The 16433-nt window shown below is 40.0% G+C and overlaps 1 protein-coding gene across 1 annotated transcript in view; it reads right to left on the reverse strand.

Moving 5' to 3' along the window:
- The window catches only part of LOC145391691 (uncharacterized), a 192226-nt gene that overhangs the window by 120433 nt on the left and 55360 nt on the right, over positions 1–16433 (reverse strand). Inside the window, exons 5-7 of the mRNA XM_080266236.1 lie at positions 16375–16433; positions 15795–15855; positions 12809–12906 (exon numbers count right to left, since the gene is read on the reverse strand). The exon at positions 16375–16433 is cut by the window's right edge and continues 170 nt beyond it. Coding sequence (XP_080122362.1) covers positions 12809–12906; positions 15795–15855; positions 16375–16433 — 218 coding nt within the window. The remainder of the gene's footprint in view (positions 1–12808; positions 12907–15794; positions 15856–16374) is intronic.

Here is a 16433-nt window from a genome sequence, read left to right on the forward strand (position 1 = left end):
CATCGGGTGAATTATACAACTTCCTTTACCGTAACTTCACCCTTGTTAACCGAACCTCTGTCAGCCTTTTCACTGCCTTACACCAGTTAGGATATCTTACCATACCCAGTACCAGGTTTATGGGAATTTCTTGGCTTAGGGGAAGTAGTATAATTTGGGATGATCAATATAAGTGTTTTCAAAAATGATTTTGTCTATGTGTATACTGCTGGGCTGTGTAAATCTTTGATATTTTACAAATAAGAGTAAACAGCTCATTAAAAAACAGTGTAAACATCTTTTTTCACTCAACTGATTCCTTTATATTCTATCACACTAACCATTAATAGTATTCTTACATGTTACAATGCAATATTCATGTTTTCTTACCATATGATTGTCTTTCTAAAACCTGGGTATTGTTATGTGTATTCAGTGGGTTCTTATGTGTGAGTATAATTCTAACGTGCAAAAATAACTCTATAGGATGCAAGTGAGGTGGAGGAATAGAAGAAGGGAAAGACGAGAGGAAGGAGTAGTTGCAAGGAGAGTGGAAAGGTTACAAGAGGATGAGAAAAAGGCAGAGTATAAGACAGAAGTGGAGGAACGTTTGGGCAAATATGAATTGGAGCAGATGAGAGACGTGGAAGGTGTGTGCAAGATATTTACAGAAGAAATATGTGCAGCATGTGATGTGGTGTGTGGAAGGAAGAGAAGACGGAGGGGGGGTGCAAGGAACAGCGTGGTGGACTGAAGAGGTGAAACAGGCTGTGGCACAAAAGAAGAAAGCATACAATGAATGGATGAGAAATAGGGGCGTGGAAGAAGTTGAGAGGCGGAAGAGAGAGTTATATATGGAAAGGAAGAGAGAGGTGAAAAGATTAGTAAGAGAGAGTAAGAAGAGAGTGGATGAGGAATTTGGAAGGAATTTGAGTGTAAAGTGGAGGGACTGTAAGAAAATGTTCTGGAGAGAAGTGAAAAGAGTAAGACAGGGTGGAAGTGAAGTTAGCAGGGGAGTGAAAGATAAAAATGGTAGATTACTAGTGGAGAAGGGAGAAAAAGTGAGCAGATGGAGAGAACACTTTAAGGAATTGTTGAACGTAGAGGATGGAAGTAATGCGAGTATAAGTGGCTGGGGAATGGCTGGGAGAAGGAGGGAGGTGAGAAGACAGGAAGAAATCAGTAGGATAGAAGTTGTGGAAGCAATGAAGAAAGTTAAATCGGGGAAAGCCCCAGGAATTGATGGAGTGTGTGGTGAAATGCTGAAGCATGGGGGAGAGATAGTAGTAGAATGGATGTGGAAGATGTGCAGATTGGCCTGGGAGGAAGGTAGAGTCCCGGAGGATTGGAAGTCAGGTATAATTATTCCCTTGTACAAAGGAAAAGGGGAAAAAGAAGTGTGTGGTAATCATAGGGGCATTTGTCTTCTTAGTATAATAGGAAAAGTGTATGGTAGGATACTTATAGACAGAGTTAGAGAAAGAACAGAGAAATTAGTTGGAGAAGAACAGGGAGGCTTTAGGAAGGGAAGAGGTTGTGTAGATCAGATATTCATTCTTAGATCTTTAGTGGAAAAGTTTCTAGAGAAGGGAAAGAAGTTGTATGCGGCTTTCATGGATTTGGAGAAAGCATATGACAGGATGGATAGACAAGGATTGTGGAAAGTGTTAAGAATATATGGAGTAGATGGGAAGTTGTTGAATGCTGTGAAGAGTATGTACGATGGTGCGAAGGCTGCAGTGCGTGTGGATGGTGAACTAAGTGAATTTTTCTCTTTGAAAGTTGGTTTGAAACAGGGATGTGTCATGTCTCCATGGTTGTTCAATCTATACATGGATGGGGTAATAAAAGAGGTACAAGGTAGGGTAGTGGATGTTGGAGTGGCCCTGGTGAGAGAGGATAGTGTTTGGAAATTCCCTGTACTGTTGTTTGCAGATGATACTGTGTTGTTGAGTGAAGACGAAGGGGAGTTGCAAGGCTTGGTGGATGAGTTTGAGAGAGTGTGAAAGATACGGAACCTAAAGGTGAATGTAGGGAAGAGTAAAGTGATGGTCTTTGAGAGAGGTGAAGTTAGTGAATGTACAGCGAGGTTAGATGGTGAGGAATTGGAAAATGTGAGTACGTTTAAGTATTTGGGTAGTGTGATGAGTAAGGATGGAGGTTTGGAGGGTGAAGTGCTTGAAAGGGTACAGCAGGGAAGAAAGGTTGTTGGTTCCTTGAAAGCAGTGATAAGAAACAGGGAAGTGAGCATGGAAGTGAAAAAGTTACTACATGACAGTATTGTGATACCAACTCTAACGTACGGAAGTGAAGCTTGGACATTGTTGGAAGGACACAAGTCAAGAGTGAGAGCAGTGGAAATGAGTTATTTAAGAGGAGCCTGTGGAGTCACGTGGAGAGACAGGCTGACGAATGAGGATATAAAGGAGCGTTGTGGTGTGGATGTGGATGTGATAGGAAGTGTTATGAGGAACACACTGAGGTGGTTTGGCCATGTGGAGAGGATGGAGGGTGAAAGACTGACGAAGAGAGTGTATGTGAGTGAGGTGGAGGGGGGAAGAGGGAGGGGGAGGCCGAGGATGAGATGGAGGGATGGGGGTGGAGAGGTATATGAGAGAGGGGGGTGTGAGTTGGGAGCGGGGCAGTGAAATGGCGGGGGACAGGGCGACTTGGAGGCGATTTGTTTGTTTGTGGCCACCCCAAACGGGATTGAGGCGTCTGGCAATAGATAGATAGATAGACGTTCCAGAATTTTGTCAGACTATTTATAGAAGGTAAAATCTTTCTGGACCACATCCTGTTGACTGCCATCACCCATTACACCGCATGGTAATGGTTTGCAGATAATAAACACAAAAACAGTTTCGTGTGGTACATTTATCAGTTCTTCATACTGGTTTTATAGTAATATCCACATCTCTCCTGCAGCAACAGTATATCCATGGAAATTGTTATTCGCACTCATCAGATATATTTCCTCATAGAAAAAATTGTCAGATGTGAACACCTTCTCCCAAAACTATCAGCCAAGTAGGATACAATGGTTTTGAAAATCAGCGAGTTTTGCAGGCACAAATGAATTCATATATCTGGTGCCTCAGAACATATGCAACCCAGGATACGATTTTTTTTTTTTTTTTTTTTTTTTAGCGATCTGAAGTTCAAATAATTAACAAAGATAAATCTTTCACTCAGAATCACAGGACTTCCCATATATCACAATGATTCGACCATGTATCAGGATGATACAGTATTTTTTTGGTTGGCTGTACAGTGATGATTTGCCATGAATGTGGAACAAATATGAGCGATTTGGATTCAGAAGGCTGAATTGATCAAAGGTGAATGACAGAATAACTGGAGGGTATTTGGATATTTCGTAATAACTCTTCTACGGTTATTTAGTCTGCACATTATATTTCATTAACTGCTTTTATACTGATAAAAACTATGCCAATATTAAAATTATAAATAACATACAAGAGAAATCAAGATATATTGTAGCTTACCATGCAAAAGAAATAGCTAAGACAGAGGTGCTACATAGCCTCATTTGCTGCCTAATACAAGGCCCACAGTAACCAGCCTAAGGCTGCATGCATACCTGGACGCAGGTAACAAAGGCGACGCAGCACAGAACACAGCAGAAAACTGTCTATCTTGAAATGTAAGCGCGCAAATTTATGCTCCAATTTCCACTTGAGCAAAGCCAGCGTGCCACAGAGATCAGGTATAGCTCCAACCCTATTCCTATTCATATTAATGATCTCTTATCTGTCACCTATAATCTCATCCATTCATATGCAGATGACTCAACACTTCACAGTTGATTCGCACTTAAACACCCATTCACAACATTTAATAGCTACCTACAACTCAGCACATCGATCTCCATAAATCAAGACTTATTTACTATCACTGAACGGGGTCAAAATAACATTGTCTCATATAACACTTCGAAAACCAAATAAACACAGTTTACAGACAGATATTGCCTTATTCCTATATTACCTTCAATGTTATTAATATTCCTATCTCTAAAAGCAGTGGTGGGCATTAACACGCTAATCGTTAATAACAGAGCTAATTTTTTTAACGCATTAATCCATTTATTTTTTAAATTAATGGATTATCGTTAACTTCCGTTAAAATTTTCGTTGACTTCCGTTAATACGTTACTTATTATCTATTACAGGTCACTTCAGGTCAGAAGCGTTTTAAATCGTCATTTAAATTGTCAAATTGATAGTGTCATTGTGACTCAAAGCCAACAGAACTTCGGACTGTGGAGTGATCATAGACTCACAGTCTCAATCAAGTACATCGCAAGAGTCTGTCCCCTTGTCTCAGTTGTCTGTAAGTGAAAATAAAGTCAGCCAGGACAGACTGGACAATCAGGAAACTGTTGTGGCTGGTGAGGGTGATGTCGGCGAGGCTGAGGTGGATAATGACTCTGAGCTGCCTGAGAACCCCTGGCTGCATCTTGACTAGTTTTTATCCAACAGGAAAACAGAGGGCAACATTTATACTGTTCAATGTAAGGTCTGCCTGCCCAAGCAGCATGAGCTCATAGCCCACAAGAGCAGCAACAATAACATTAAGAGCCACTTAAAGATGTAGCATCCTGTCAACTACACAGAGGTGGAGGAGGCTTGCAAGGCAACATCGAATCATGGCAAGAAGAGGCATTTCTCTAGCCTACCTTTAAGAGCGTCTTTTATAAAGGAAAACCAAGTTTCATATGTAAAAAACTAAAATTAGCAGATAGCAGATTAGCAGACTATCAGATTAGTGATTAGCCAAGTTAATGTTCAAGAAAAACTAGTGGAATAAGGGATTAACGGTTAATTTCCGTTAATTTAACAGTAGAATTAGCGGATTAACTTTAACAGAGCTATTTGACAGATTATTGGATTAACGGTTAACGAAGCTAACGTTTTTCATTAACTTGCCCACCACTGTCTAAAAGCATTGAAATTCTCGATGTTTCAAAGCCCTCAGGTGGACCTCTTATGTCACATCACTGTCTAAAACCGCTTTAAAGAAACTTGGATTATTGTACAGAGTCCATAACTTCTTCTCTGATAAGCAGTTAGCTATAATTTCAGAAGCCATGTGAGCTCCTAGGTCGAATATTTCTCACTCTTTTGGAATGGATGTGGAGAGGTTGCACTACAACAACTGGGCAGAATTCTGAACAAAGCTGTTAGAATTATTAATTACACTACAAATGAACTACAGATTTGAAGGAAGGGTACCTACAGATACTTTTATTGCAAATGCTCAAAGTTGCATCCAATGTGCCACCTCTCCGCGCCTTCCCCCAGGCTACACGGGCATCTTGTAGTGCTCATGACTGGACTGTTACACTGCCATATTGCAGAATTTCTGCCCATTAGAATTCTTTATTTCCGCAATGCATCTCTTTGGAACTCACTTCCCCAGAGAGGTTTCTCGCCAAACTTCAACCTACGGCAGTTCATGATCAACTGTTACAGATTTTGTATGAACTGAGGACGCCTGTAAACTTGTGAATGAATAATCTTTTTAATTCACTTGTTTTTCTTTCCCCTGTTATGTTAAATAAAAAATGGCACACAGGGTAGCACAGCACAGGTGCAGACCTGCATTGTTCTCGATGCAGCTTTTTGAATGCAGTTTCTTGCACATATGTAGTGCAGGCATGGTCAATAGGCCAGTTTTCTCTCCTCCTAATTGGCTTTGGGCTGTTCACTTTTCAGTGGATATGTCACCCCATATATTATTGTGAACATCTTCAAACAGATTCTAGTTCCTCTCGGACAAGGAGGGTATGTTTTCACACCTGTTTGTTTGTTTGTTTGTCTGTTAGCAGGATTACTGAAAACACTGAGTGATTTAGAGCAAATTTACTGGGTATATAGCCCATGTCCAAGGAAACAATCGGTTAACTTTTGAGACAGATCTGAATCGTATTACAGATTCTGGATCCGGAATACATTTTTTGTGAAATCCTAATCGATGATGAAGAGAGGTTTGCACATTATGCTGCCCTTGTCAGAGAGATGCGCCTCACTAAGTTCCCTTCTAGTTTAATCTAAAATAGTTTTTTTTTTTTTTTTTTTTTTTTTTTTTAATCTTGCATCAGACAGCTCAGTGGTAAAAGCAAAATCTCCATGCACACTCATTTTCTCCATGTAATCCCTCTATCACACTGACATGTTTCCTTTACAAATATAATAGTGTAATACAACTTCCTGAACCTCTTGGGCTGAGTCTGAGTCTGAACTAAGATTTTGGAAGTAATTAGCGACGGTCATGACCACAGCACCACACAGGATGAATGACTGTGTCATAGTGTGCACCTCACGCCATTTGTGCCATGTGCTGCACTGCCCTGTGCTGCCCTTTCCAGCATCTCAATGTGCACAAGGCCTAACGATTTTTTTTTTTAATCACTGGTGTTACTTTGAATTCAACAGACAGATACTTACAATTCTAAGATTAGTAGTAGTAGTAGTAGTAGTTTAGTAGTGGTAGTAGTAGTAGTAATGGTAGTTGTAGTAGTATTATGATAGTATTAGGAGTAATGGTAGTAGTAGTAGTAGTAGCAGTAGTGAAGTGGTAGTAGTAGTAGTAGTAGTAGTAGTAACAGTAGTAGTAGTTGTTGTAGTAGTAGTAGTAGTAGCAGTAGTGAAGTGGTAGTAGTAGTAGTAGTAGTAGTAACAGTAGTAGTAGTTGTAGTAGTAGTAGTAGTAGTAGTAGTAGTAGCAGTAGTAGTAGTAGTAGTAGCAGCAGCAGCAGTTGTTGTTGTTGTTGTTGTTGTTATTGTATGATAAAAATAACAAATACAATAATAATAATAATAATAATAATAATAATGAAGTAGTAGTAGTTGTGGTTCTTGTATGATGATAATAATAATAATAATATAATAATAATAATAATAATAATAATAATAATAAATATTTTAAAAGGGAAGACAATTCCATCATTTTTGACAATAATTTACGATGCACATGATGATACATTGTGTCTAGTCTCACGGGCGTTGCTGCCAGCACTCTGTAATGTGGGATACAGGTTGAAATCAAATTATCGTTGCTTCAAAAATGTCCCTAAAAAACAACGGGTTTGCTTTCCCCTTTGCCATGTATTTTAAGTATACGACAATTGGTCTTTTTAAAAAATTCAGTGTGTGACTTGGTCCAGCCTCTTCCAACTTGAGCCCAATAGTAGTGGTAGTAGTAGTAGTAGTAGTAGTAGTAGTAGTAGTTGTAGTAGCAGTGGTTCTTCTTGGAACCCCAGGATCATCTAAACACACACACACTGTGCTGCAGGCACAATCTGCCCTTCTGCAGTCCATCATTATCCTTTTTGGGTAAAGGGAGGAAGTTGAGGGACGTTTGTATAAACAAAGCTGCGCCACTTAGTTACATCAGTGAAAGCACATGAAGGCATCCCTCTCCAGCACCATTATGAATGTAAAAGATGGTTTGGCTGATTCAGCCTTCTTACTCCAAGGGGTATAACACTGGAGGTTGTGAGTTGTGTTGGTAGTGGGGCAAGGCAGGTGGGCTGGACTAGCACCGCAGGTGACGGAGGCCAGACAGGACCAGTAGATGGGACGACGATACGATAGTACTGGTGCCTGCCACGGAAAACAAACCCACAGAGATAGTGGGGGGGGGGGGGAAGAAGGCTTAGGAACAATGTTTATTAAGTGTGCTAGAGTTATAAATCAGACAATCCAATTATTGGTAAGTCACTATCTTCTCTAAGAGTAAGGCAAGTATTAGCAGATGTTCCAAATAAAAGTTTCAAGTTGTGCTGCGGAATGAAAATGGAAAATGGAAGAGGGATTAGCTTGTGGAAATGTTATCTGGCAAGAAATTCCTTGGAATACCAATTACAATTATTTTAATTATTTTACAGTTTTAACTTTAGAGAGATTATTAGTTAGCACTCAGATATAACCATCACTGAAAATAAACTGTTGCTAACATATAGCCTAATACTACACTAAAAGTTACTCTTGCTTTTATTGTTATTATACTTTATGTTTTCTCCTCTGTCTTTCTTTACTTCATTCTTTGCTCGTCCTTCTGCCTACGGGTGACTTTACACTCCCTCTTTCGTCTTTCCTTCATTCTTTCCTCTTCCTTCTGCCTTTCGGTGACTCTACATTGAGTGGGAAGCCGAACAGTTTCCTGTACAGCAGAAAACCATTTAGTATGCTGGGTGGTAACAATATAACCAAATTATGGCGACTGGTGGTTAGTGGGTAATTGCGGCACTCCAATCGGATTGAGCTGGTGAAGGTTTATTTTCGAGGGCTGGTTGGGGTTTATTGCTCATGTGATGCTACTCAGGGATGAGTGAGGCTGGTCACTCTCATATTAAATGTCAGGACCAACTTGCCTAGCCCCGGGCTCCTACTCTCTTCATGGGGCAACGCAGGATTGGATGATGGATGGATGGATGGATTATTATTTTACCATCTGGACAATAAGTCTATACAGTGATGCAACTACAATTATAGAAGATGTAGCAGGTTTTGCTAGTTCAGTATCTTAGAAATAGTTTCTGTATAGCTGCACACCGTAAAACCGTAACAAACTCTGATTCATTGTGATAATAAAATATTTTATGTAAAGCTGTACTCTGTAAAACAGTAGCAAACCCTGATTCATTGTGATTATATATATATATATAGATCAATCAATCAATCATTTCCTGTGGCACCCTCGGGGATGCATAGGGCCTCGATGAACTCACACCACCACATCCTATCTTGTGCTAACTCCTCAAGATCTCCCCAACACTCATCTCCAGCTTCCCGTCTCATTGTCCTCACCCACGTCTCTTTTGGCCTTCCTCTACCTCTCCTACCAAGTGCCACCCACCCTGGTGTACCTCGTACTATTCCTTGTCTCCTATACACATGTCCTAGCCACTTCCATCGTGAGAATCTAACATATTCATCGATCGGCTGCACTCCCGTTATTTCTCTAATTCTACTATTTGGTATCCTTTCCCACCACTTAACTCCTAATATTCTTCTAAGTGCTTTATTTTCAAACACCAAGAATTTATTTTCCATAGTCACTGTGCTGTACCAAGATTCGTGTCCATAAATTAAGATACTCCTAACCATTACCTTATAAAGTTTGATTTTTGTATGCACAGAAAAATTGTTATTATTCCAAATATTTTTAAGCATTCCCATTGCCTGATTAGCCTTCTTTAACCTTTCCTCGAATTCAAAGTTCAAAGAACCATCCTTGGCTAAATAAGTACCTAAATATTTAAACCTATCAACTTGCTTTACAACCATACCTCCAATTACACATTCCTGCGCATTTTCCATATTCATATTGATTATTTCAGTTTTTCCACAATTAATAACCAAACCCACCTTGCGACCTTCACTCACCAAACAGTCCAACACTCTCTGCATCTCTTCTGGCCCATCACAAATCAAAACTATATCATCTGCATAATCTAAATCCAAAAGTTTCCTGTTCTCTCCCCAAAGTATACCTGCACCGGTTTCTGTTCCAACGCGTTTCATAATGTGATCAATGACCAATATAAATAGTAAAGGCGATAGAACACCACCTTGAATTACTCCGGACTTGACTTCAAACGAATCACTCAGACAACCATCAACCATCACTTTACAAAATGTGTCCTCATGCATGTTCATAATGACCCTCACAAACTCCTCTGGTATTCCATAATGTCTCATGATCTTCCCCATAGTCTCTCTCGAAACACTATCAAAAGCCTTTTCAAAATCAACAAAACAAAGACTTAACGGTACTCTCATTTCATTAACTTGCTGCATCAAATGCCTAACTACAAAGATCTGATCATTGCAACCACGTCCCTTTCTAAAACCAGCCTGTTCATCCCTCAGAATACCCTCAACTATTGGCTCCAACCTATTTAACAACACTCTACTGAAAACTTTCAAAGCTATCGGTGACAAAGAGATTCCCCTCCAATTACCACATTCACTCAGGTCTCCCTTCTTCGGAACTTTAACAATTACACCATTCTTCCAAACTGATGGTAGTAACCCCGTCACCCATATCTTATTGAATAGCTTGGTCAAGATCATTATTAATCTATCCTCCTCCACTTTAAACATTTCCGGATATAAACCATCCTCCCCTGGTGCCTTATTATTCTTTAACTGTTTTACTGCTTTCTCCACTTCTGCAAGCCTCAACTCTCCTGTTTCTATATTTAAATCTTCCTGAGCAGACGGTATATCCTCTTCTGGTGGTATTGGTCTATTAAGAACTGTCTCAAAATGCTCTTTCCATCTATTTTTAATATCTCCATCTTTGGTCAATAAATTTCCTTCCCTGTCTCTAACTGGTATTTCCTTGCGTTTACCTGCATTACCACTCAGTTCTCTAATCGATTCATATGCTATTCTTTGACTCTGTCCATCATTTTTGTTTATTAAGATTTCAGTCTCTGCAACCTTTTCATCCACACATCTTCTTTTATCTCTCCTAGCTAACCTTCTTACTTCTGAATTCAAACTCCAGTACGCAGCTCTTGCTAATTCAATCTCTTGTTCATCAACGCATTGCATCTCACTCCTCAATTTAGCCTCACCTCTCTTTTTTATCATATCCCACGTTTCCTCTGATATCCATTTCTTTCTCCTGAAGCTATGTCTCCTTCCAATCGTACACTCAGCAGTCACATATATATATATATATATATATATATATATATATATATATATATATATATATATATATATATATATATATATATATATATATATATATATATAATTAATGTGTCCGACTCTGGGCAAAGGCATCACAGCCTATCCCCAGGAAATATCCCCAAGGCCCAGTAGCCCTCCTACATCTCCTCATGTCACCACTTCGGCGCTAACACCCACCGTCTATATTGAATACATGCTAGGGTTGTCTCATACAGGACTGGTGTACTGGTATTTGCGGGGGTATTTTTACAATATGTCGGCGGGTCTTCCTATAGATCAGTAAAGTCTACCTTTTCTGAAATTCAAGTCTATAAACTGTTCTCTTCCCCAACGGGGATTTGAAGCAGGGTCTGTTAGGACTGCAGTCCACTTCATTACCGTATGGCATAAAGCCGTAATATATATAAAAATATATATTAAAGAAAATCATGCAGTTAATATCGACATTAGAAGTGGTGTTGACCGACATGTACTTGAGACATAAATGTGGTCCAGAGTAACCTAACCTGATACAGTAGATAATGTACAATCAATACAAAACTATGTTCACCTATCTTGCTTCTGTGATTACTGGGTATTGAATGTAACGTAATGGACAACGGTGTATATTATAATCCACAGATGGATGATAATATGCACTTTTGTCCACTGTTTCACATACAATCATTTATGACTCCAACCATGAAAGAGAAGCAGAAGAGGCGAATGGACTTCTGTAGCTGACTGTACATGTCCTCAGGGAAGGGACAGTTGTTGCATAAAGCAGCCAATTGTAATCTAGTGGATTCGGTAAATTCATGTAATACAGTACACATGTGTAGCACGGACTAGCTATCTATCTACTGCCTGACGCCATGATCCCGGAAGGGGTGGCTGCTTATCTTTGTGTTAGTTATTTTACTGGGTGGAGTACCAACCCTTTGCCAACCCACTTGTTGACACAGGGAACACGTATGGATTGGTTATATGGTTACTACCCAGCATTATAAATTCTGGCTTACAGGAAACCATTAGGCTTGTCACTCATTGTAAAACCACCTAAAATGTAAACAAGCAAAATAAAAAGTTACAGGAAAGATGGCAGAAATAGGACGAGAGAAAAATAATGATAAGTTGATGGAGAGAGTTGGCAGCACTACATCAAGTGAGTAGATGATGATGGCCATCAAACTTTTGCTAACTACTTTGCCACTTTGGCTAACATGGCCAAGGCTAACACAACTTCAGACCTCGTAACTCTTAGGACCATGGACCTTATAACTTGGACGTTGGACATCATACTTCGAAACTCGAAACTCGGCCCGTGGACCTAGTAACTCGGATCGTGGACCTTGTAAGTTGGACTTCAGGCACTGTAACTCGAACCATGCACCTCGTAACTGGAACCTTGCACCTTGTAATTTGAACCATGCACTTCATAACTCAAACCTCGCACCTCATAACTCGAACCTTACACCTCATAACTCAAACCTTGCACCTTATAACTCGATTTTGCACGTCGTAACTCGAGCCTTTCACCTCACAACTCGAAATTTGCGCTTCGTAACTTGATCCATCCACTTCATAACTCAAACCTTGCACCTCGTAACTTCAACCATGCACTTCATAACTCGAACCTTGAATCTCATAACTCGAACCTTGCACCTCGTCTCGAAACTTGGACATCATAAACAAAAACATTGCACTTTGTAACCTGATTTTCAGGCATTGTAATTAGAACCCTGCACCTCATACTCCAAACTCGGACACTATAAATAGAACCCGGTACCCTGTGACTCGAACCTCAGTCTTAACTTAATACTGGCTAATTTAACCTTAACCCCGGCCATCTCACTCTTACCTGTGGAGTGGTTTAGTCTGAGGGTGAAGAACTACGTGTTGGACGGGTGTTGTATGATGATCTGGTGTGATCTGAAGCACAGCGATGCCAGACACGCCTCACACTCGATCCTAAGGTCATCACATTGGAAGTGATGATGGACCACACAGAAAGTCAGGTTGCTTCTCGCCTTCTCTAGACCCGAGGCAGATACTAGCAGATCCATTTCTTTCACGGTCCAAGTAACAAGGCTCACTGTGAGAGGTGTGTGGTACCTGTGTCAATGGTGGCAGAGCAGGTGTGGTGGTCTAGGGTAGCAAGTGCCACAGGGCGAGGAGAGCCAGTAGGCACGGGGAGGCAGTTTTCCTGCAGCCTGCCAAGGGAAACACAACATCCGTGGTGAAGGCAAACCCAAGAAGGAAGAACCTGGGAATATATGCTAAAAGGTAAACAAAATGAGGTTTTGACTAAAGTTGGTTTGCTTTCACTTAACGAAACTATGCCAAACCTAAAACTTCACTGTGTCGTGGTTGGATGGAATTTGATGAAATTTAATTATAATGTGTCAATGATTTGCCCTAATTACTTATCACGAAAGTGTCCACTTTAATTACCCTGTCCCATCAGCAGCGCTGAAGAACGTAAAGGATTTCTGTCAGTTTAGAATAAATACACCAAGTCAATATTATTCTTCCATTTTTTAGCTGACCAATGACCAAACCCATATGAAGTTACAAAATGTTTGTTGGGCATTGAAAATGACTGGGTCGTTATATATCGATATAAGTGGATCAATATTAATATCCACAACTATTCATCTAAGTGTTGTCGTGACAGCATTTAATGCCGCATTAACTGGCTGCTCCTGGATTATATTATCTGAACACCAGTTTTAAGCAGAGTAACTGAAATAAATGAAGACAATGAGACAATGCTTCTAGCAAGCTCATCATCATCATCATCTCTTTTCTTGTCTAAGTATAGGGTGAAGGAGGGTCGAGAGAGCAAGAGGGAAAAATTTATAAAGGTAGAACTGTCAAAAGCCTGTAAGCGCAAAAAAAAATGAATCACCTAGGATTTCAGTTCTGGAGTGACATCCATTCAGCAGACCCACAGCAAACTGTTTCAATTTTAGTGATAATATTAACCAGTAGAGGTAATATATGAGGAATAGTTGAAATATGAAGGCAGTGAAACACACCGAACCTCTCTCTGCTTAGGAATATCCGTTAACAGAAGAAAGTCAGATGTGGAAGAGGTGAAACATGAGTGCAGAGAAACATGCAAGGCTTCCCTCAGCATAGGAATTTGAGCTATCAAAGGAAGGTAACAATTAGAAGAGTTGAAATTTTAGCCGAAATTTTGTTTCTGACTGCACTTAAGCGTATAAGAATCCGAAACTGAGCAGGGCTGTTACACAGACTAAACATGGTGATGGCACCCTTACTTACTGAGTGGTATATGTTGGATGTGGAGAACCATGTAACTATGCCTTGTAACTGTACCTTGCAACTGAACCATGTAACTGAACTTTGAAAGTGAACATTATACCTGGACCTTCTAGCTGTACCTCGCAGTTGGACCTTGTAGCTGTACCTTGAAAGTGAACCTTGTAACTGAACTTTTTTTTTGAACGTTGTGAACTTGGTAACTTTAGCTTTGGCTAACTAAAACTCGACTTACTAAACGTCAACAGCCGGCCATGTAACTCAAGATCGTATTCTTTGTCGATTCTGAGATTTCGTAACACCTCTTCCTTAGCGGCTGATTTTGATTATTACATCTCGATATTCTCTTGTACAGTATGTTATTGATGCAAACTATGCTGTTATGAAAGCAATGTGGATATAAATCACATACAAGAGAATATTAAGGTGTAATATGCCAGATATGTCGCCCAGAATACGGCCACCTGGCTTGCCGGTGGAGTGGTATAAGTTAAGGGTAGAGGACCTTTCGTTGGTCCGGTGTGGTATGATGATCTGGTGTGACCTGAAGTAAAGTGATGCATGAACTTTACCTGAACTTGAACCCGATGGATTGCAAGATCACATTGCATGAACTTTATCTGAACTTGAACCCGATGGGTTGCAAGATCACTTTGCTCATCTGAAGCAATCAACCATCCTCTTATGGGGGATTAGGGAGGGCGTTTACGGTGGTTTGAATATTTGGCCAATGGAGCCACTCGGATATATTAGAGCCACCATGGCGTACCTGTCCAGCACCAACTGAACTCTGTAATCAATCTTCTAATTAATATACTAAAAACACAAAAAAATCTAAAATAATGATTAAGATATAAGGAGGAAAACTGTGCAGCATCAAGAGATGTAAAAGGTACAGAAACAAGAGAACATTTGTGATGGGAGGAGATTTAGAGTTCTATGCCCATTACTACTGTACATTCCACATAGTACTCATAAAACGTTTGTAGCTGGTGGAATGGGTAATGAATGGGTAATCTCCTTTCATCCCAAATACTTTCATATTTCTGTACTTCTCATATCTCTAGTTTCTGCACTTTTCTGTTTCCTTAATCCTAACAATAATAGTAGAATAACTTTCTTTTTACTGATTTATGATTTTTTTATTAATTGAAACCATCTGGCAGTTACATACTATGTATTACTAGTACATAAACACGACTCCAGTTACATGCCCTAAGTACCAGATCCCACATACTTGTCCCCACCCACCCCTACGGATCTGTCCTGCCTGTATAAATTTACCTCCTCGTGCATTCTTTGCTCTTGGACCTATTTCCTCTCTTTAACCAATTCTCACCCCTCAGACCAATTTACCGCCATGGACCTATTTCCACCATGCACCTTTTCTTTGGACCTATTTTCCACAATGTGTCTCTTTTCTCAGTGGACCTATTTTTCCACTGGACCTATTTTTCCAGTGGACCTATTTTCCCAGTGCAACTATTTTTCCCAATCGACCAGTTTTGCCTAATGGATCTAACTTCCCCAGTGGAGTTTAATCTTTCTATTGATCTTTTACTTAAACATGTAACTTCTTTCACCACTGAACCTATTTTCACCTCATGGATCTATTTTTTACCAAGGGACTTAATTCTCCATGGATTCATGTTACTCATGGGCTGAAATACATATGGATCCATTTTACTCCATGGACCGGTTTTTCACCATGGACCAAAAGTTTGCTTTGACCTATTTTCTTTCATGAACCTAATTTTCCCATGAGCCTATTTTTCCCCCATAGACCTACTTTTATCATGAACTTATTCCCAACCAGAGATCAATGGTCCACCATGACCTGCTATTTCCTCCACTGGCCTTACAGGTACGTGGATCTAGGCAACAAGAATCCATGGAGTTTTACATATCTAATGGGAAGACGTCTGAGTGCTATGTAATGTTTTTAGGTTGTAACTCGCTAACTGTGCTCAAATGCTGCTCAAACTATGAAGGATTTTGATGCATAACATGCCTGTGTAAACCTTAACATTTTGGTTTTATGAATGTTGAAGAAAGAGAAAGAAACAAAGGTCAAAACAGATATTTTTACAACCAGAGTTCACACCTCCTATGAAGCTTTGTAAGCAGCTTTGCATTTAAAGGTTGAAATTTTTTATTCTGTAGATATAGAGCTAAATTTTTCATGTGTTTTTTATGCCCGGGTCCTTATTCCTTACGTACACAACGTCACCGGAACCTAAGCCATCCCCACACCTAATGCATTACCCTGCACTTCCGTGCTAACTGATACATTGGAGTGGAATAGGTTAAGGGTGAAGAATCAAGTGCTGGACGGGTGAGGTATGATGATCTGGTGTGACCTAAAGTACAGTGATGCCAGAAGAGCCTCTTACCTGTGGAGTGGTATAAGTTAAGGGTGGAGAACCATGTGTTGGACGGGTGTGGTATGATG

The sequence above is a fragment of the Coenobita brevimanus genome, chromosome 19 (assembly GCF_032717465.1).
Source record: "Coenobita brevimanus isolate Jiangsu-jjx chromosome 19, ASM3271746v2, whole genome shotgun sequence".
Classification (NCBI taxonomy): Eukaryota; Metazoa; Arthropoda; class Malacostraca; order Decapoda; family Coenobitidae; genus Coenobita; species Coenobita brevimanus.